This window comes from Pipistrellus hanaki, assembly GCF_964339955.1.
Source record: "Pipistrellus hanaki genome assembly, chromosome: 10".
In the NCBI taxonomy this organism is placed as follows: domain Eukaryota; kingdom Metazoa; phylum Chordata; class Mammalia; order Chiroptera; family Vespertilionidae; genus Pipistrellus; species Pipistrellus hanaki.
This window is the reverse complement of record NC_140512.1, coordinates 20,768,996-20,792,675: the sequence shown is the minus strand read 5'-3', so window position 1 is coordinate 20,792,675 and position 23,680 is coordinate 20,768,996. Positions and strand designations below refer to the sequence as shown.

The window sequence follows — 23,680 nt, the reverse complement described above, 5'->3', positions numbered from 1 at the left end:
TCAGTTATTAAAAATAAATTAGAGGCGCAGTGCACAAAATTCGTGCACTGACAGGGTCCCTAGTGGCTGGTGGCAGCCGGCTGGGTACTCCCTGACTTCCCCCGGCTGCCTGCCTCCTCCTGGTAGAACTCCCAGAACTCCCGGTCAAGGGGACAATTTGCATACTATGCTTTCCCTATGCTCCAATTATTGTCACAATAAGGCAAGCTTGCTCTCATGGTTTCTGGACCATCATGGAAAAATCAGGGGAATTTAATGAAGATATTACTTGGCAAAGAAGATGTCTTCGGAAAAATGTGAATTTTTTTTGTGTTGAAATGCAGATATGATTCTCAGTGCCTAGTAACTGTTACAATTAGCCAACTCTGGCTGAGTTTGAGAGGCTGATAATCTGGCCTTCTATTCTCATGGGACTGTTCTGTTATATTTTGTGTGCTGCCAGATACCAAGATAGAGATATAAATACATTCTATATAATAAAAGGCTAATATGCAAATTGATTGAACCACCACGGGGGCATACACTCAATGCCACTCAGCCAGAAGCCCGGCTCATGGCTGGCAAGTGCAGCGGCAGTGGCAGGAGCCTCTCCCACCTCCACAGCAGGGCTAAAGATGTCTGACTGATGGCAGGGAGTGGGCCGAAGCCATCAGTCAGACATCCCCAAGGGCTCCCCAGACTGCAAGAGAGCACAGGCTGGGCTGAGGGACACCTCCCCTCCCCCCGCCTCCAGTGCACAAATTTTGTGCACCAGGCCTCTAGTAGATAAATAAAATAACAGGAAGAAAAGAAAAAAGAAAAAAAAGGAAAGAAGAAAGGGAGGGACGGAGGGAGGGAGGGAAAAATGAACTTTGTCTTCTTATCTTTACTATTTTTATTTTTTGTTGTTAAAACATCAGTTTTAATTGTTGACACTATTGCAGAGGTTCCTCACGTCCACCCTCACCCCCTGGCCTTCACCACACTGTTGTTTGTGTCCATGGGTTATACGTATATGTTATTTGGTTAATCTTTTCACCTTCTTTCATCCAGTCATCACTACTACCCTCTAAAAAAGATCACAGCTTGAAAAAAAAGTACTTTAAAGTTAGTGATTTATTTTATCCTTTAGTAGTATTTGTGATGTTCTATGGCTTTTTGTTGTTGTTGTTTTTTGTTTGTTTGTTGTTTGTTAGTTCTTGGGATTTGGGCTGTGGGTATTTTTCGTTTCTTGCTCCTTTTTAAAGTTTTTTTTTTTTTTTTTTTTTTTTTTTTTTTTTTAATCTTTAGGAAGCACTGAAAACAGTAGACAAGGGCCCCCAGAAGATTAGCATTTCTATTTTAACTTTGCCACTTTCCACTCATATCCAGGGAGTCTTTTCAAAGCTAACTATACAGCATAGTGAAGGCATTTCTTTTTGTTTTTCCTTTGCGTCTGGGGTTATAAAAAACATGCAAGTGCCTGGGTCACATTCAGACACATTCTGTCAAATTTATAGTTTTAGTACTGTACATGAATCAGAATGACATGTGGTTTCTGATGAAAGAATGAGAGTATTCTTATGAATGGATGTTAGAGGTTTAGGATGATTTAATGTCATGATGCTTTTTTCACATAAGGATACATGCGATGTTCTGCCAAAATTCTCATATAGTACGGTATACGGTTTCATACTTCTTGTTAGCTTCTGTTTAACTGGGTGAGTACCAAGTTGGAAAGTTGGCTCTAGTATGTCCTTTGAAAATGTGGAGTTTTGAAGTGTGTGCCACAAATGTGACTAAAGACTAAATGTGTTTGGCTTGCAGCATTACAGGGTAACTACCTTCATAGTAACTAACAAGTTTTGGCAGTCCCATCTCTTGGAATGACACACTTATTGAACTGCTAAGCTAGGCATTTTGATTTTTAAAGAACTCCCAAAAATATCCCACGTAAAATTTGATAGCTGAAACAGGGCATTTGAGTTTATAAAATACCATTGTCAGTTGGAAGCTGTGCATGAATGTCACTCTCAGGATAATGTCTAGACTTCCCTTTCTCTCAGGAGTAAGGAACAAATCCCTTTGTAAGTCACTGACTTTTAATAACATTGTGGTTCACTGCTTTCCAAAGCAGAATCGGGAAAGATCTGAGCATTTGCCAAGGATTCCACAGGGACATTCACAGTAGGAAATATTAATGGAACAGAGTGGAATGACGGTTGATGGTTGAATTGTCAGAAGAAAAACCATAAATCATGGTGTGATGACTTCTTGATCATGTAAGAGAGAAGCAAAAAGGGCAATATGAAAAGAAAAAAAAAATGAAGATAGCTCATACAGTGATTGCTAATCCAGAGACAAATGTTCTCACTTAAATTTTACCTTTGAAATATAATTTATTAAAAATAAAGATATGACTGCCTGACTGGTGTGGCTCAGCATTTAAGCATCGACCTATATATGAACCCGCAGGCCACAGTTTGATTCCCGTCAGGGCCATGTTGTGGGCTAGATTCCCAGTAGGGGGTGTGCAGGAAGCACCCAATCAATGATTCTCATCATTGATGTTTCTCTCTCCCTTTCTTTCTGAAATATATATATATTTATATATTAAATAAATAAGTAAATAATGACTTATTGCTGAAAAAAATTATTTCCAAAAGAATTGTTCCTCTAAGCTACTGTTCAAAAATATGTTCTTTTTACTCTCCTTTCACTCTCACTCACACACTATCTTGCTGTCCCATCAGCAGCCAGCTTGGATCCCTTTTTCCCATGTGTATTTTAGATAGATCACTTTGTAATGGTATGGAGGATACATTATCAATAGAGGGGGGGGGGGGGGGAGCCAGTTAAAGGAGTTTTTGTATGTTGGCCAAAAGAAATGATGAGAGCCTATATTAAAACAGGAATTAGAAGTTAGGGGTTAAGAGAGATTATCAGATTCGATAGATATTTAAGAAGAGGAAAGGATCAGATGATAAATTTATTTGGGAAATATGGGAGGGTAAAAAAGTGTCTAAAGTGTTTTGTAGATTTATGGCTTGGCAAACACCTGGGAAGAAATACTACTCACTGACCACAGGAAATGTAATCAGCAAACAGATGTGGAGAGTAATGAATTCCCTTTTGAATGGAACACCTATCCTGTTATTCACCAGAGACTGAATTTATTACCGATGGTTCATTATCTCATTAAAATCTCACAGCAAGCCGATAAGATAGAATTATTGACACTATTTTGCAGTTGTATAAATTAAGGTTTTCAAAGGTTAAATGGCTTTCTTGGGTTGGGAAGTTATTAGGAACAGCAAATTCAAGACCAGGTCTGTCTCACATGGGGTTAAAATTTTGTTAGACCATCGATATGGATAATTCCAAGAGGTTGTTATTATGGATAACACTTTAGTAGAGAGGGCTCTCCTGGAGATGCAGATAGGGGAATCCCTGGCAATGGAGGTGTTAGCTGAATCCATGACAATTCTTTGAGGTCATTCTAGGAGACTATGCAGATAAGAATTTCACTTACGGGGTAGGAAAATAAAATGTTTTTACCAAGAAAATGGAGAAGGAGTGATCATGAAAGTAACAGGAGAATAAGAGGAAGTAATATGAGGACGACCTTGAGAAAAGAGAGTGGCCGGCATGACAGGAGCAGCGGTGAGATTGTCAGATGTGGTAGTTTTGTCTGAGAGTCCTTGTAATGTGCGGCTTACCTCATTATCCTGTGCTCTAACTGGCCAGCAATGTTTGAGAGGAGAACAGCCACTCCAGGGGGAAGAATAAGATGTGAACAGGAGGCAATAGGAAGGGATGAACATGGAAAAGTCAATTGTGGGTAAGCAGGTGACCAATGAAGCAGGTGGGGAGGGGGTGCCCTCTCTCTCTGCCTGAGCGCCCAGCAACTTAGGTGGATGTTCCAGGCCGGTTTCTGTATGTGGTTTAAATTTTGAAAACAAACGCAAGACAGCCCATCTCATTAAAAAATGGTGCAGGAAAACAGTTAGTTTGTGAGCAAAAAATGTATTGACTCCGTAATTCTTCCCCAAATGATAAAGGGTTCAATAGAAAGCATTAACCTCAGTTTTGCATCTTCGGAAACTTAATTGTTGCATCCTGTATTGCTTCAGTAAAACCTTACATAGGACATACACCTGCATTATTTAAAGTAAGTCCTTCTTTGTTTGTTTGTTTTCAAAATATAAATAAAAGATTTGTGATAGAACCGAAACCGGTTTGGCTCAGTGGATAGATTGTCGGTCTGCGGACTGAAAGGTCCCAGGTTCAATTCCAGCCAAGGGCATTTACATTGGTTGCGGGCACATCCCCGGTAGGGTTTGTGCAGGAGGCAGCTGATCGATGCTTCTCTCTCATCGATGTTTCTGGCTTTCTATCCCTCTCCCTTTCTCTCTGTCAGAAATCAATAAAATAATTTTTTTTTAAAAAGATTCGTGATGTAATGCATTACGGGATACTGAAAAGTGATAATGTACATTTTAGTAATTTACTACATTATAAAACAATTAATTTTAGTCATTTCTGAGATCCTATTTGAGTATTCTTTATCTATATTACCAGGAAATAACCATGATAATCTATATGTTAATAGAATATCACTTAGTCTGATATTAAATTATGTTTTTCTTAAACTTTACAGATAAAGTTAATTTATAGAACCAGAATAAATAAACATATTACATTGTAAACTTATTAAACACATTTTGATACATTAGATATAGCAGATGTATTTCATGAGCAAGGTTGAATAAATAATTATGTCAAAATTTTTAGTTGGCACATTTTGTTGTTTCCTGATTTTTTTTAATAAGGCTCAACTAAATCAAAACTTAAAATTTAGTCACTCCATGTATAATTGCCATTAGTAATTGGCCTTAAGATTTTTGTTTCAACTTTATCCTACACATCTACTTTTCAACCTACCTATTAAATGTCTAAGTTTAAAACTTTCTACAGCAGTAATAGTTATAAGCATGTGTCTGCTTACCTATAAAATTCTACATACACATATGGCAGTGTGACATGGCAAATTAAAATTTACAGAGATTATCCTCATAAAGACCAATTATATTTTTGGTTGGGATTTCTCCCAAACCTTGTTAAATACAGAATAACTTATTAAAATATTTATAATAAGTTATTCTTGGACATATTCTAGGGTAAGAATTAGGGAACATAGTTTGACATTCAAAAAACCTAGGTCTAAATATTGTCCTCTATCACTTAATAGTTCTATGTCCTTGAGCAAATTATATAAGATCTTTAGTTCCTTTAAGTAGGCCTTATTTTAAAGGTTAAAAGAGATGTATGTAACCCTGTAAGTGTACTGCCTAGAAATTAATAAGCATTTAGCAGGTACATATACATATGGACCTGTATAGTAGATATTTTATGTTTTGAAATTAATCATACATAATCTTGAATATAAATATGTATGAGTGTATACATGCATTCATAAATATTTTCTAATTTCTATTAAGAATCCTCATGCTATCCTTTCCACTAGATATAAGCACTCTTCTTTCGTAGAGTTCACTTTTTTGTGGAAAGAAACAGGCAAAAAATAACATGTACCTAATTATTCTATACTATTACTTAAATTTGAGTACACTACAGTAAGAAAAACTGAGGAAAAAATATAATGACAGATCGTAGATAAGTCTGCTGGTAATGTATGGTAGGCATTTCATTTGTCTCGAAATTACAGATAAAAGTAAAGAACTGGTACAAAGGAATAGCAAATGATTTGTCGGAGGTCAAGAGTGGGAATATGGAAGGACAATTTCAGACTGGAAGTAAAGTTAATTATACTGCCTGTAGTTTACAAGGAAGGTTCACATATGTGCTCTCCTTTGATCTTGAACAGCCTTGTCAGGTATGTAAGGCAAAAACTATATCCACATTTCATAGAGAAATAAAGTGTATTGCAGGGGGCAGGTTTGCTCAAGTGCACACCGTTTACAAGTGTAAAACCAGAACAGATAAAATGAAAATAGATGACACTATTGTAGGCTTGGGAAAGTAGGTATATATTTTTTCAATAGTGATGTATGAACTGCCATTGACTGGGCTATTAATGAACAGTGGAAATCCACTCCTGAGAGCTAACTGCAGAAAGAAAACCATCATGGAGCACAGTACATGCACACCCAGTGTTGAGCGTATGGGGGAGGAGTACTGACTGGCTCTCTCTCCCCTGTAATATAACTGCCATTAGGCAGGCTTAATGGCAGTGTCCTGAATTAGCAAAGTAGCTTTAGTCAATCTGCTTTGAATATTTACTTTCTTTTTTTTTTTTTTTATCACGTTAGTTTTAACTAGAACATGACTTCTAGCTATAATTTTGCTTAATTATATTTCTTGAATTATTATTTTTATTGTTTAAATTAAATATGGGAAATGAATGGGGGGGGGGAAGAAAATGTAAAGAAAAATAATCCTTGTTTATATTCTCTTATTTGTAACTAAATGTCTTTTGGGAGTCAGAAGTATTTGAAAGTGGAAAGATAATATGTGCATATATGTTAGGTAAAAATGGCTTCAGAACCTTGGGCCACACCCCCTGAAATGAACAGTACTATTTCTGCAGACAGAAATCTTCAAACCAAGTTTAATAAATAAAGACCATAAATAGTGTCAAGTAAGTGTAGGTCAGTTTTTGTGGCCAAATAAGTTCAAGTCAGGCTAGGTTTTACCTCCCAAGAAAATTTTAAAAAATAAAAACACACTTTTTGAAATTTAGAATTGCAGATAAAAGATAATATTCCTGTATTTAAAACAGAGTATAATTCCCTTTTCATATAGAAGGATTATACTTAAATAATAACCTTTTTTCACTTTGTAACATATCACAAGTAGCTCTGCTGAGTTGTTATTATTTTTTTTTTTTGGGGGGGTGTTATTTTACCTTCACTTAAAATTCTCAGAAATATCATTGTTTGTTTACTTTTTCTTAAAGATTTATTAGTTTACATAACTGAAAATCACAATAATAGGTTGGTTTTTAGATATGGTTTGACCAGGGCCCAGCTTCTTTCTTTGAGTTTTTGCCTCTTCTCCTTAGCAGGGAGTAGGAATCACCTTTGTCCTATGTCACTTTTTCTTATGTTTGCAACGGGCTACAGCAGTTACAAAACATATCTGCATCCCAAACAAACAGCTCTGATGGAAAGAGGGTCATGTCTGGTTCTCTTTACTCTACCATATGGTTCTCTTTACTCTGGTTCTCTTTACCAAAATTTTCTTGGGAGGTAAAACCTAGCCTGACTTGACCATAAACCCAAGTTTCCATTTTGTATTATTTACTCTCAGACTAAAAACATTCTTTAGCATTTCTTCAAATGCAGGAGATCTGCTGGGGGGAAAAATGCATTTTTTTATTTATCTAAAATATACTTTATTTCATCTTCATTTTCTTAAAAAAAAATATTTCCCCTGGATATAGAATTCTAGATTAACTCACACACACACACACACACATACACACACCCCACAGCATTTAAAAAATGTCATTCCATTATCTTCTAGCCTCCATTGTTTCTAATAAAAAGTCAGCAGTAATTATATTTCTTGTTCTTATGACATGTCTTTTTCCTCTGGCTGTTTTCAAAGTCTTTCTTCCTACATTTTTTGTTTTCAGAAGTTTTAATAAAATGTGCTTAGGTTCTTTTTATATATATTCAGCTTGAGTCTCACTGAATTCCTTCATCTTCAACATAGCATTTTTAAATTAAATTGGGGAAGTTTTCAGCCATTATTTCATCATATATTTTTCTTCCTCAATATATCCTTATTTTCCTTTCATAGCTCTAACTACACATATATCTGATAATGTCACAATGGCCCAAAAAAAACCTTTACACTTTCTTCAATCTTTTTTTCTCTGTATTCTTGCAACTAGGTAATTTCTATTTCTTTGGCTTCAAGTTTGTTGACTCTTTCTTCTTTCAATCTCTACTAGTAAGTCTATGAAGTTAATAGTGTGTTTCAGTTTTGTACTTTAGTTTAAAGACCAAATTTTCTCCCTTGCATGTCTTATCAGATATTGGTTTCAGGTTTTGTTAGGACAGCCTTAAAGTAAGTCTTACTCTAGAATGTGACACTTACTCTCCTAGACTCAGCCTTTCTTGCATCAGCTGAATGCCAAAAGTTTTAACAAGGAATGAATGAGGTCTTTCTACTGTGGTAGGGTCAGAACTCCAAATTCACCAAGAATTGCTCTTTCTTCCCCAGATCTGCTGAACCTATAATTTGTCTATTCCTTTCTCCTTATAGCAGCTACAGTCTTAAACCTTGAGTGATTTTATCCTGCAAATATATAGGCCAGGAATCTGCTACAGACTCAGAGCAGATTTCTACAGGGACTTTGGAACCCATTTTCTTGGCAGCTCTATCTCTTTGACAATATGTGCCACAGAATTCATTCGTTTCTGCTGCCCCCAGATTTTCCTCATCTCAGTGGGACCACGCTGCACTACTTGCACACCAGCTTTCTACACCTCTGTTGGGAAATTATTCCCAAGCAGATAGTTGAGTGATCATAGAGATTTTCACATGAGTTTCCCTTATTTTATTTTTTTTAAATATATTTTACTGGTTTTTTTTATAGAGAGGAAGGGAGAGGGATAGAGAGTTAGAAATGTTGATGAGAGAGAATCATCAATTAGCTGTCTCCTACACGCCCCCTACTGGGGAAGTGCCCACAGCCAAGGTACATGCCCTTGACAGGAATCGAACCCGGGACCTTTCAGTCCCCAGGTTGATGCCCTATCCATTGAGCCACACCGGCTATAGTGAGTTTCCCTTATTTTAATCTTGTGCTGTTATTAATTTCCTACAGAGAATTACCTCATACAGTCTGTCCAGTTTTATAGTTATTAACTGCAGTTAGCCTATTCTGGCATCAGTTAGTCCATCATGGCCAGCTGCCTTATTGCCCACCAGAAAGATTTTTCTGATTATATTTCCACCCAAAGTGTTTTAAAACACCTCTTTCCTTATATCCATGCCAATTCTATGTTTTATCGTTATTTTAATGTTTGCAGATTAAGTGGATATTTTTATAATTTTACTAATCACATATAAACCTTGATTTTCGTATTTGAAACCTTTCATTATAACTTTGTCTAGGGAACCTCCCGAAGGACTATAGTTTAAATGAGGCTCAGCAGATTAGACATACAGATGACTATTGGAATGGCCTGCTGGTTAATGAGCCATGTTTGATAACTTGTTTGAGACAGCCAACACTTGCTGTACTATAAATACAAGCTGTTCTCTTATCTGGAGACAGTGGATAAGTTTAAGGATAATATTGCTATGCTCCATATATTAGAAAGAAAAATCTTAGGTGGCATAAAATATATAAAATAGAAAAGGAGCTTGTTTGGGAATTTCTTTAAAAATCCAATGAAACAGCCGAAGCCGGTTTGGCTCAGTGGTAGAGCGTCGGTCTGCGGACTGAAAGGTCCCAGGTTCGATTCCGGTCAGGGGCATGTACGTTGGTTGCGGGCACATCCCCGGTGGGGGGTGTGCAGGAGGCGGCTGGTCGATGTTTCTCTCTCATCGACGTTTCTGGCTTTCTATCTCTCTCCCTTCCTCTCTGTAAAAAATCAATAAAATATATATTTTTTAAAAATCCAATGAAACAAAAGATAATTAAAATCACTAATGTGGGTTGGTGAGCCCACATGTGTTATCTTTGTGTGTAGGTTTACATTATGCAAAACACATAAGATTCTTCTTGCTTGATTTATGTAACCATGCTTGAATGTATTCAAAGTATGCTTATTATCTATACCGAATAGATGAGAAAATTGAATTTAAAAAATGGTGACTCCAATAATGTCAAAAGTTTAGTAAGTGGCTGAACTACAAATAAAAAATAACTTGCACTTAGGGAGGACATAATATGTTGCAGACATCATGTTAAGCTATTTCCATGTATTATTCATGTAGTTTTTATTAATCAGAATTATTTCAACTGACAGTGACCCCAGACGCCTTATTCAAACTAGTAAAAAAAAAAAATGTGGTGTGTGTGTTTCTTTTTGTGTGCTCACTGGGAAATACAGGAGGCAGCCTCAGGCATAGTTGAATCTGCTAAAACGATGTCAGGAATTTATGCGTGCTCCCATTAAAATGTTAGTCATTGAAAGATATGCATGTTAGAATGTGAGTGAAACTCCCAATTACTTGTGTCTTCATAAAGCCATCTCTGTATCCTTTAATTTGAAGATGAAAATGTAATTATTAAACATCTTTCTTCTGGGAGTGGTGAGAATGGCATTCCTTGAATATATTCACAACATAAATCCTCAGCATATGGCAGGATTGCTCCAACATCTTCAAATTTATGTCTCATTACAATAAACAAAAACATTATAGTAATAAGATATTAATTCTCAGGCAGCCCTGGGCCCTGACTTGTTCTATGCTCCCTCCTGCGTGAATCACAGGCAAAGGAATGCCCTTTAGGGCCAGCCCAGCCCTGTGTGTCTCCTTGAGCTGCAAGGTGCTACACCATTGCTCAACTATGCAGACATGAATGAAAAGGGGTTGTTTCCCAAATGTCTCAGCATGTTATTCTCAAAAGAAGGGGAGGTGATTCTAGGTAAGCCTTAATAACAGGCATCCATCACAAAAGGTATAATTATCATTTACGTTGTACACACAAGCAAACGGAGGTTTAAGGAAAAAAAGGACGATAATCTGATTCACTGTAACTCTATTGTCTGTATGATGCTTTTCCCAAGGAATTAAAAACAATATTCCAATTCCTCAGTGCAATAAAAATGATTCATGTTGTGAGTACATCCAAGGGAAAATATCCTTACTACCTCCAGAAGAAAGACACTTGATAACTATATTATCATCTTCAAACTAAAGGATACAGAGACAGCTCTATATAGATATAAGGAATTGGGAGTTTTATAGACATTCTAAAATGCATATTTTTTAGTGACAACATATTAATGGGAACACACCTGATACTCAAAAAAACATAAATCCTGACCACCATGCCTATTTATCTCTGCATACATACTTGATATAATGGCTGACACACTGAAAGTGTTCAATAATATTACGTTGAATCAATGAGAGAAATTGGATGGAAGATAATCCAAATCTATTTATTTACATAGTAGTGAATTATACAGTCCAAGGATATGTCAAAAGTATTTCCTACTCTGACCAGTTTGGCTCAGTGGATAGAGCAATGGGGGTTCCCAGGTTCAATTCCGGTCAAGGGCATGTGCCTTGGTTGTGGGCACATTCCAGTGGAAGATGTGCAGGAGGTAGCTGATCAATGTTTCTCTCTCATTGGTGTTTCTGACTCTCTCTCCCTCTCTCTTCCTCTCTGTAAAAAATCAATAAAATATTTTTAAAGTATTTTTTATATAGGGAAGTGAAGGATTTGAGTCTGTTTTCAAAAGAAAACTATAGGTGTCTACCAAGACTGCTTTTTGAAAGAAACCATCTCATTAGGAAGGAGTCATGGGTAATTCCATATATGACTCTTTCCCAGCACCACAATGGATTTAAATGTTATTTAAGCATTTGATAACTGAACTGTCTACTAAGTAATGTGCTTTAGTCATGATTAAGTTGGACTGAATTAAATTCGTATCGTGAGAACCCGAATTAGACCTTGTGGGCATTAGGCAGTTTGTAACAGAAGCAGACATATAAAGACATCCAAAGCGGAAGCTTGTAAATTGTGTACACCAGAGTTAGGATATTTGTTTCTGAGGCACCAAGTCCTAGATATTCTGTGTAGTCACCTAAGTTGTTGATTGACTATAGAACTATTGCTATATCTTCAATAGTCCAGTCTTACTGAGATCTGGCATCATCGTAAAAGAAAACCACAACTGTATAATTCTGAGCACCACTTTTAATTGCAATAATGCCACACTACACTGTATCCAGAGAAACAGGGAATGTGATTTGGGTTTTAATTTGAATTTAATAAGGTATGCCTGAAGAGAGTGATTATGCTTAGAACAGAGAAAAAGTGTAGAGCGTAGAAAGATAACCTTGGAGGGATGTGAAAAACAGAACGAGTATAATCTTGGTAGGTGAAGAAGAAAGTCCCCAGTGGATAAACAAAACAGAGATGGGTCTACTTATACTCAGCTGAAAAATAAATATTCCAACATCTTGCTGGCACTTGAAAGAGTGATCTTGCCCTGGCCAGTGTGGATCAGTTGGTTGAGCATTGTCCCAAGCACTGAGGGGTCATAAGTTCGATTCCTGCTCAGGCACATGCCAGGGTGGCAGTCCTGATCCCCAGTAAGGGGCATGCAGGAGGCAGCCAATGGAGAAGTCTCTCCCTTCTTCTCTTGCTAAAATCAATAAAAACATTTTAAGAGTGATCTTGAATGATAAAATTATAGTAATAAGATATTGTAGATATTGGATAACCAGAACTTATTTGATTTAAAGAATATATCATACAAATATGTCATTTAAAGAATATATTACAAAGAGTATCTCCAGTGTTATAGAATCTTTTGTTTTAGAAAATTAGACTAATTATCAGCGGTGGATTTATCATATTTTTAAAGTGTCTCATTTTTATCTATTGGGAAAGATTCAAATAACTGTTTTTTGTATTATTTTACTTAAAGAAAGTCCCCCTAAGCTGTGTAAATTGAATGTCTCATAAACCTGGATTAACCATTATTAATAGTGATGATTATTAATAATACAGGGACTTTTTAAACCTCTCCGATTCATATTTAAAAACCACAAATTTGAATAACTATTCTAATTTATGCATAAAGAACTTTTAATATGTTTAATTATAATAAGAACAAACATGTTCATTTTTTTATGCACTGATTAACATTGAATCAGTGTAATAAAGGGCCCTGCAAGAATGCAAGTACCTATTGTACCAATACAAGTCTGAACATGGAAAAGTAAAAGAATTAAAATGGATATTCTTTTCTTGAAAGGCAGGTTTAAATGATACATTTTTATCATTGAGCCACTCACATAATGGGCATCCAATATATGTTTCTGTATGTGGATCTTGCATTTCTATGATTTTATTTAAACTTCACTTTCAGTATTGCTACCAATACTTAAATATACTTATATTTTACAAGAGTTTTACATAACTTTACATTCAGTTTTACTTGATAAAAAAAATATGTATTTTCCTTTAATGGTATTAAAATAAAATGGAAATTTACTCATCATTAGCAGCAAACAAAACTAAAATAGGAAACTAAAATTTTCTTCCAGTTTTGATTACAAATAAGTAAAAAGCAAGTTTTACATTGCCTTTTTTTAGACCACTTGTATAGCTGCTATTTTTGTAATATTTGATAAATGGCATGAATAAAGTATGTTCTGCTGTGGCTTCTTTCAGAAGAAATGATGATCTATATAAAATTTCCTCTCATCATAAGTTAAGACATTGGGTAAAAATAACCAGTTGTTCCATTTGAGAATAGTTAATTAATCATTTTCATGGTTGATAGTTTTATCTTTGAGAACCCCTGTAATCAAGATCTCCTTTCATGTAGTTTTGTTTGGGATTATGGTTAAACAGTTTCTGCTCAGTCTCTCCTCGGGAAGAGGCCACTGCTGTCAGGTGGAATGGCAGTGATCCCTACAAGCTGCCCGGGACCCCTAAACTCTGCTGTGACTTCTTAAAAATGAAAAAGTATGACCTTTCTGATAACAGGACCTAAAACAAAGATGTTTTTACACCCTCATCCATCACACACACACACACACACACACACACACACACACACACACACACCCTGCTCTAACTCTTTTCATTTCCAGGATTTCATTTTAGGATTTGTGTCATGTTCCCTTCCTGCGAAGTTTCCACTGTTCTTGGTGATGAACTTTGAATAGAAATTGGGAAACACCTTCAACAACATTCATCAGTTTTCAATGTGACCTTTCTACATGGCACCCTCAAGTATTTTTTTTTTTTTTTTTTTTACTTCCAACATATAATCTCATGACTTATCTTCCAGGAGAATCATACAGATTGGTACCAGGGCTCCTTCTAAGGAAGCTAATCAATGTAAAAATGTTTTTACATTTTTTAATTCCACCTAGAGCCTGCAGAGCTTTGGCATTGCTGCTTATTTTGTAGTTTGGCTGAAGAAATGAATCTTAAGTTATGGGGCGTAGTGTGAAACTTGTAAGAGCAGATGCTTCTAAGATCAGATACTTTGTATCCTCACAAGATTTAAGGATTTTTCTGGGAAAATGTTCAAATTGTATTCTTGTGTATATAAACTTTTTTAAAAATTTAGTAAGTTTTAATATTTTAGTTGGTGCTCTTTTAAAGTACAGTTTATTCTTCGTTAAAAAATTAGTTTGAGTCTTTTAATTAGGTTCATAAAATAGAAACTATAAGCATGAAGAGGACCTTTTATGTGGAAAAGAGGACAATTTGAGATGTGAGATGTGTGGTTTGTGGTGTTCATCACTACGTGACTCTTAGTTGCCAAGTCCTCAAGTACAACTCAGTTCAAGTTAACTCTTCTCATGGACATCTGTCAACAGAATTACAAAGTGTTTCTGTATCTGTGGTCATGGGCCTTTCCAAATTGAATTCACAAGTTCATGCTCATACATTGAAGAATAAGCCCTTGGCGATCAGGATGATCTCATTCATTATTTTATTAGAAACATCTTTTGGAAGAAATGTATTGTTACTTGATCAAATCACTCAAAAATGTGCTTTAATCCCACATTGTTAAATCTCAACTGGTTTCTTTTCAACCTAAAATATATATGACTCATAGAGTGGCATCATTAATGCTCCATTGTTTATATGATGTAAGATTAATACTTTAAATTCTAAGCCAGTAGTCTTATGGCTAAGTGCCTTTCTTACCCTTTAAAAAAAGACTCGTAACATCTCCTTGTTCTTTCTCTGCTGTAGACCGGGGCACTGTGCAGAAGGTGGTGGTTCTTCCAACCAACAGCTCTGCCAGCAGCGAGCTCATTCTGGAGGAGCTGGAAGTGTTTAAGGTTTGAACATCTCTTCTGTTAGTCTCTGAGTATGCATGAGGAACAGAAGTCTTTCGTCTAACAGACACTTTGGAGAAAAAATAATATTTTATAAAAGATCAAATAAAGAATGTTATAAAATGTGAGGGTAGGAACACCAGATAACATGAGAACTATAGAACATACATTTTTCTGAAGTATTTTGATGCATTTCAAGCTATCTCAACATAAAAGGATTAGTGTTTCTCAGCTATAATCACAACTTGAGGAATTTTGTTCATCATTATTTTTTTTTTAAATGAGTTCAGTGGTCAAGGTCTAGAATATTTGCCTTGAAAGGGCTTTTATCATTTGCTTCACAAACTACCGAAACCCAAATGCTTTCACATTGTTGATTGTTAGATTAAACTTTATCATGTTTTTTAGCCAGGAATTTCAAGATAAACTGCTTTGTTATCTCCTTTTTTATTGTTTTCAATTTAAATGTCATCCTAATTAAGTAAAACAAATGTTGTCTCTTTATCCCTCAAAATTTTATGTTCTCTCTGAACTTGAGATCTCACTGTATTTATTATTCTTTCTCTTCTTGAATTTGGCTTTTTTTTAAAAAAAAAAAGAAAGAAAGAAAGAAAGAAAGAAAAACAAAACAACAACAAAAACAACAAAAGGCACTCAGAGAGAAGTTCAGTCCTGCATGATCTTACCTGGTCATGGCAGAGTGCCGATTCTCTATGTACCTGTGAGCCTGGAGAAGGGATCTATGGTGCTCTACATATCCTTCTCTCCTGAAGGTGTAGGTCACCATAGCTCAGTGGTCCCTTTTATCTGCTTTGAAAAGATGGGTAAAAACACGGACAGAGGAGCTGTTAGGATCAAAATGAAACTAGGACATGGAATCAATTCTACTGCATGCTACGCTATTGCCATCTACAACAAGTAAGAAACATTGTCCCACAGATTCCAAAAGCCTGGAGCCAGCATCTAACTGAGTAAAGGTAGCATGTAGAACGCAGGGGCAGGCTCTTGTTAGTCCAGTGAGTTGCTTTGCTTAGTTTAGTGGACTCAGAATGTATTGACTTATAAATATACATTACCACCGTCACCAAAAATATTGAATTATAAACACATAAAAATATAAACACATAAGTGATCGAGGCAGCCTGCTGTTAGATGATGCTAATACACTTTCAATGTGAAGGAATATTTTTAAAATTAATCAAATCAAATATAAAATGCGAGGAACTCTGGCAAATTGTTCAGTGTTATTAAGTTGACAATGTTTAATGCTAGCTCCCTTTGTCATAAGCTTTTTGTGATTAGTGCATTAAAATCATGCTCATTAAATGTTTACCACATGTTTTCAAGTGCCTTTTCTATGCTTGCTTTGTAAAGAATTTGTTTCACTAGAATAACCAGAATTCCATTATATATAAAATATAATTTTTTTCTTATTCAATTCAATAGGGACAACTTGGCTAATCAAAATAATGTAAAGTACCTTATTCTGAACTTCTCCTGAAGATAGCAAAAATGCCACATCATAGCACCTCATTTTGAATTCTGAAATATCTTTTTTTTAGGCAATCAGGAAATGTTGATTAAGTGAGTTTGACACAAACTCAAACATATATGTTATGGCAAGGTCTTAAAGAAACGTGAGTTCTTCTGATCATGTGCTAACTACTTATGGTCTGTTAGATGAATTAGGCCCTGTTATCATCACAAAGAGTAAACTCTCAGTGGAAAAATAGAGTCAGTCAAAATGCATGCATGTGCCAGTGACTAATGTGGCTAAATTGAGAGATACAGTTACCAAATACAGTTACTGTCTTCGACATGGTGTTTGGGTCACATTTTCTGAGGTGAGGTAAAAATAATTGGGTGTGTATGCTATCCTGTGATAGGCACATCAGGAAATAACACATTCAAATAGAAAAATGCCTTTATTCAGGGTCCCACTGATATACTGCAGGAAACTCAATGTAACTTTTAAAAAACAGGCACGTTGTTTCATGTACCATGCAGAACCACCATCTCTTATTTTAATCCTCTGTTCCAAATAATTTCTGAAAATATGTCCAGCATCCCCAAACTTAACTTGAATTGGAGGTGCAACTTTTAGATGTTGCCTAGGTGGATATAAGTTGCAATACTTTCTTTTTGTTTGTGTGTGTGTATTTCTCTTTTTTTTTAATTTAAATTCTTTATTGTTTGAAGTATTACATGTATCTTCTTTATCCCCATTGACTTCTCCCCATCCTCCCCAACCCTCCCAGCACATGTCCTTATCCCCCCCTCCCCAGTCTCTGTCCATTGGTTTTGCTCATTGCATGCATACAAGTCCTTTGGTTGATCTTTAACCCCCTTCCCCTCCTCTGCCTTCTCTCTGAGGTTGGATGGTCTGTTCAGTACTACATTGTCTCTGGATATATTTTTGTTCATCAGTTTATGTTGATCATTATATCCCACATATGAGTGAAATCATGTGATATGTATCTTTCTCCAACTGGCTTATTTCACTTAGCATAATGCTCTCCAGTTCCATTTATGCTGTTGCAAATGGTAAACGTTCCCTTTTTTATAGCAGTGTAGTATTCCATTGTGTAGATGTACCACAGTTTTCTAATCCACTTACCTGCTGGTGGGCACTTAGGCTGTTTCCAAATCTGACCTAATGTAAATTGTGCTGCTATGAACATATGGGTGCATATGTCCTTCCTAACTGGTGTTTCTGATTTCTTGGGATCACTAGGTCAAATGGCAGTTCCATTTTAAATTTTTTGAGGAAACTCCATACTATTTTCCACAGTGGCTTCACCAGTCTGCATTCCCACCAGCAGCGCATGAGGGTTCCTTTTTCTCTGCATCCTCACCAGCACTTGTCATTTGCTGATTTGTTGATGATAGCCATTCTGACAGGTGTGAAATGGTACCTCATTGTCGTTTTGATTTGCATCTCTTGGATGACTAGTGACTTTGAGAATGTTTTCATATCTATCTAGGCCTTCTGTATGTCCTCTTTCAAAAAGTGTCTATTTAGATCCTTTGCCCATTTTTTGATTGGGTTGTTTATATTCCTTTTTTTAAGTTTATGAGTTCTCTGTAAATGTTGGAGATTAAACCCTTATCATCGTTGATTACCTTGGCAAATATGTTCTCCCATGCAGTGGGCTTTCTTGTTTTGTTGATAGTTTCTTTTGCTTTATAGAAGCCTTTTATTTTGATATAGTCTCATTTGTTTATTTTCTTCTTAGTTTCCATTGCCCTAGAAGCTGTATCGGTAAACATATTGCTATGACATATGTCTGCTATTTTGCTGCCTATGGAGTCTTCTAAGATTTTTATGGTTTCCCTGTATGTGTGTGTATTTCTAACCAATGAGCCAAACTTGTAGCAATAGTGTTTAGAGATATTGCCATTTTATCTTTCAAATGTTAGAACATCCAGCTTCAGAAAGTGAAATCATTGTGGGCACAGTTGATTTTGCTCCCACATGAGTTTATCAAGTAAAATTTCAGACTTTCATTGGGCTATCACATCTACTTTTTAATCTTTTAAAGTAACTAATAATATTTAAGAAGTAAATTTATAAATAGAGTGGCTTTCAAAAAGGATTACTATAATCAGAAAATTCTTAGATTCTTTAACTGGTTCACATTTATTAAATGAGTATCCTTGCCCTGGCGGGTGTGGCTCAGTTAGTTGGAGCATCGAACACCAAGAGGCAGGGGTTGAATGCCCATTCAGGGAGCATGCCCAGATTTTAGGTTTGATAGCTGAGTGGGGCACATTTAGGAGGCAACGGATTGGTGTATTTCTCTCTCTTTTTCTCCTTCTCTCTCTTAAAAAAGCAATATTTTTTATAAAGTGGATCCCTGAGAGTATCACTTTGTTTGCAGCAAAAATAATAAGTATGGTTCAGGCTAATACTTCTTTCCAAAATAACTTTTGCCAGGTGAACAATTGTGTCTTACGCAGAGTGCTGTGTGTGGAATAAGATGGGGTACCATTCCATAGCCCCCGCTCACGTACCCAGATTCAATCCTGAGTTACTCATTGGATTCATTATTCCAAGATGCACTTTTTTCAGTTCTCTCAAATGGTCATTTTTTTTCCCTAGTGACTATATTGATATATGTGTTATAATTGCAACTTTTGTTTTAGTTTAGGCATATATTTGTGCAACAAATCCATCCTTACCCCCAACAGAAGAAATATATTATAGACAAGTATTGCTAGACTTTAAAAGTATATACACATTTAGAGAGAAATAATGATTTCTTGAATTTAAATAGAAAAGAGAAATTCTTTTGAATGCAAAATAATTTTTAATGATTATTTGAACAACTAACAATTTTTCTCATTTTTCAGAATCATGTTCCTATAACAACAATGAAAATTTCATCTAAAAAGGTAAGATCAACCCCATTTTTATTCTTTGCATGTAAACAATTTTACTACTGTGAAAAACAATATAATTTCTGAAAAATCCATTTTAACATTAGCATAATAATTAATACTATTTGCAGAATACCATAAAATCACTTTCAATTCTGATGTAGAATTCATTAGCTATTAGTGGGGACAAATATAGGTTTATTTTTGTCCAAAAGTCCATCATGTGTACAGATGATAGCCCAACATTTTGCATATCCTATATGCTCAAATATTACTGTGTGTTAATTCAACCAAAATTTAAAAAAAAAATCTTTCTGAAGAATTTAGCATAATGTTGGTCCACTATAACATCACAAGCATTCTCAGGAGTTCAGAATGAGTAATTAATCTTCTTTTGAGTTCTGGATTCTGTCACATGTTTAAAATATGAAATCCATTTTTAAGTTTATTTTTAAGAAAAGGCTATTTTTTAGAATTATACATGTCATTAAAAAAACCTGAATGTTTCCAATCTAAGCCATACCCAGGTTCAGAATTTGGTGAAGAAGTGTTCAACCATGGTTACCCAGAATGTTTAACCTCCCCCTTTGTGCCTGCACATGCAGATATACAAGAATCACAGAAAAGTGCCGTTCCGAGCTCTGCATGTCCATCCCTAATGGTACCCCAAAGCAAACATTCTTTAAAAAAAAAAAAATATATATATATATATATATATATATATATATATATATATATATATATATATTTTTTTTTTTTTTAATTGATTTTTTTTTACAGAGAGGAAGGGAGAGGGATAGAGAGCTAGAAACGTCAATGAGAGAGAAACATCAACCAGCTGCCTCCTGCACAACCCCTACTGGGGATGTGCCCGCAACCAAGGTACATGCCCTTGACCAGAATCGAACCTGGGACCTTCCAGTCCGCAGACCAATGCTCTATCCACTGAGCCAAACCTGTTTCGGCCCAAAGCAAACATTCTAAGGGCCAGAGCGGTACAATAAAAGGTAGAGTAGGCTTAAGAGCAAGAATCGTGTGCATTTGAATCCCAAGCTGACCATAAGTTACAAAGGAATCATTTAGCTTCACTGAGCTAAGTTTCTGCCTCTACAAGGCAATGCTTTCCTCACAAATTACTTTATATAAATTGCCCAAAACAAAGTGGGTCTTTGGTAAGTGCTGTTTGTAGGAGCCTCAGACTTGTTTTTCTTGGAAGAGAGAATAAAGGTTTTATGTGTTAGCACAACTGATGACATAACGCTGGTGTTCTTTACCATATTTGGTCTGATGCAGATGAACAAGTAATCCACAGCCGGTCTCGTCCTAGTTTTCACTTGATTAATTTTATGAAGAAAAGTAAATATGATAAAATAAAATTGAAGATCTCATCTGTAATAATGTTTGTATGGTGCTTAACAAACATTTCCCCAAGTAACAAGAAGCTATTTGTCAGTTCCCCCAGTGTCCTGGAGTGCTGATTCTGTGTCAGAGTTGTCTTTGAAGTCAGCAGCAGGAAAACCCTCTGTTTACTGGAGGTTAATGGAAAGCGAAAGTCTTAGAGCAAAATTCAAAATGAACATGAAGCCATTTGTGTGGCATAGTAGTTGCTCCTTATACAGTTGCAGGTTTCAACTTTTAATGCAACTTGTGAACTTGTAGTTCACAGTCCATTCCATAAAGCTGCAATATACAACACACACGTACACACAGAAAAATAACTGAATATTACATGCCTTCAACATCTTAAACTGTAGATAATTACAGATGTTTCATTATCAAATTAATGAGATAGAGGGCAGGGTAATTATTTGATTTTGCCCAACTGCATACTGCATTATTACAGTGTGAAAGAACAACAAATTGCCAATGATAATACTATAGCGATATATACACATATTTATATATCTTGAATTTTTAAAAAAAAATATGTTCTTATTGATTTGAAAGAAAGAGGAATGGAGGAGATAGAAACATCAATATATCAACATGGATTGGCTGCCTCCTGCGTGAACTCTGATGGGGACTGAACCCAAAGCCCAGACAGGTGCCCTGACTGGGAATGGAACCATGACCTCCTGGTGCATGTGTAGATGCTCAACCAACAACCACACAGGCCAGGTTAAATATAATTAATTTGTACCTTCCCTGGTGCTCAAACTGATTTATTGTCATTTTTATGGACTTTTATTCTCTAAGTTATTCTTGCATTCTATGCAGCAGAAAATAGTTGAATTACTAAAAAAAGAAAATTTCTAAAATGAATCTATCTGTATCCTTTTCTCAAATAAGCCAGTTTCCTCAAAAAAAAATTAATGAAGCTGCTGCATTCACTCTGTTATTTATTAATGTACTTAGCCCATCAACTCATGAGAACCACTTTATACTAGGCTCCAGGATTTAGAGCAGTGTCCTAAAAACTCCTGACACCCTAGAGAAGACTGAGGGTGCTGCATAGCTCTGTATACACAGAAAGCTTAACACATGTCTACATATAAATACTTACATTCTTCTAAATAATTTCAAAGTCATCTGAGAATTAAGTCACTTTCAAAGGCATGTGAAAATGTTTTCATTTTATTTTAGGTACTGCTATCTACTTTTTTCTTCTAAACTTAAAAACGTCTTATATTTTAGATTTCACTTTTTCAAATTTACAACGTGATGGGTTGGTTGCCAGACTTGAAGAATAAGAAAGCTCCCTTGTACTTTGCTAAGAGACAGCATTCAAAGAAAAAAAGCAAACGTCATAATTTAAACCTGAAATATATTAGCTCAAATCTGAGAGAACAATGAATCCCAATGTCTAAAACACATTACCATTCTACATGGTACTCTGAGCTTTTTCCTTTAAACAGGAAAGTGGTAATGTTATAGGCATATTAACATAGAAAACTTCTATTTATTTTGGCTTTATACCCTTCTGGACTTTGCTTTCTTGTTTTTAGTCTAGTTTCAAAATGAATCCAGGGGTCTGTGGGCAAGTATTATAATGTGTTCCTGTTGAAAGTCCCCTTTTAACTTCTGCGTCTGAAATAAATCATTGTCATTCTTCTCACAGCAACAGTTGTATGTGAGTTCCAATGCAGGGGTCTCCCAAGTGTCCCTGCATCGCTGCCACATCTACGGCACAGCCTGCGCCGACTGCTGCCTGGCCAGGGACCCTTACTGCGCCTGGGACGGCCATTCCTGCTCCAGGTTCTACCCAACCGGGAAGCGGTGAGTATGAAGCATTCAGCTAAAATCAAAATTGATGTCACCAGGCAATTGTGGTCAGCTTGCAAACCGGCACTAAAAACACCATGAATGGTCTTTGAATGAAGAACATGTTCTCGCTTTATAACTTGAGATCCTCAGGAACATGGGAACTGGAATGCCATACTTTGGAAATATTTTCCCCTTCTTTTAAGGTACCTCTGCAACACAATTCCACATCTGTGATACGTGAAATATTCCAATCAGGATTTATCTTTCTTTTTTTTACATTAATTAATTTTTAATCTTTTTCATGTTATATATTTGATTGTGTATATCCTAAGTCCCACATTTCTAGGGCTTCCCTGTGTCATTTGCTTCTGCTAGGTCCCTGGCCCGTGTGGCTCAGTTGGTCATCCTCACCAAAGGATTGGAGGTTCAATTCTAGGGTGAGGGCACAAGCCTGGGTTGTGGCTCTATCCCATGTAGTGGGTGTGCAGGAGACAGAGGAAGGATGTGTCTACGAGTGCACTGCCATTGCACATTTGAGATATCTCATTCAAATAGATATGAAATACCGGTATGAGTCGAATCATTTGTCCTCCCACTCTCCCACTTATTATAACCCCATTTACTCTTTTTAAGATGTATATTAGAAACATAGATTCCACATCATCGTCCTAATGTAACAAACCATGACCTGAGTCATGTTTTTGCAGTAAACAAAGAACTGAAACAATCGTACAGTTCTTTAAAGTTAATATGGTACCTGGCATTAAACCATGAATCACAGGTCTGCTGTTAGAACTAATAAATGCATTTAGTGAAGTTACAGATATCCATATACAAAAATCTGTTATATTCCTATACACTAATTACAAAGTATCAGAAAGCGAAATTTAGAAAGCAATTCCTTATGATTGCATCAAAAAACTAAAATAGTGTATTTCGTATTTGAAAGTTGCTAAGAGAGTGTATCTTAAAGCCGTCATCACAAGGGGAAAAAAAACAAAACAAAAAACTTTTGCAACTACAATATGTATGGTGATACATGTTACCTAGCCTTATCTTGTTGACCATTTTGTAATATATACATATATCAAAAATTATGTTATGT

General features: G+C 35.8%; 1 protein-coding gene across 5 annotated transcripts in view; it reads left to right on the top strand.

Moving 5' to 3' along the window:
- The window catches only part of SEMA3C (semaphorin 3C), a 147,858-nt gene that overhangs the window by 111,812 nt on the left and 12,366 nt on the right, over nucleotides 1-23,680 (top strand). For all 5 annotated transcript variants that reach the window (XM_084897061.1, XM_084897060.1, XM_084897058.1 and 2 more), the window contains exons 13-15: nucleotides 14,906-14,994; nucleotides 19,345-19,386; nucleotides 22,430-22,587. In XM_084897061.1, the coding sequence (XP_084753187.1) occupies nucleotides 14,906-14,994; nucleotides 19,345-19,386; nucleotides 22,430-22,587 (289 nt within the window). The remainder of the gene's footprint in view (nucleotides 1-14,905; nucleotides 14,995-19,344; nucleotides 19,387-22,429; nucleotides 22,588-23,680) is intronic.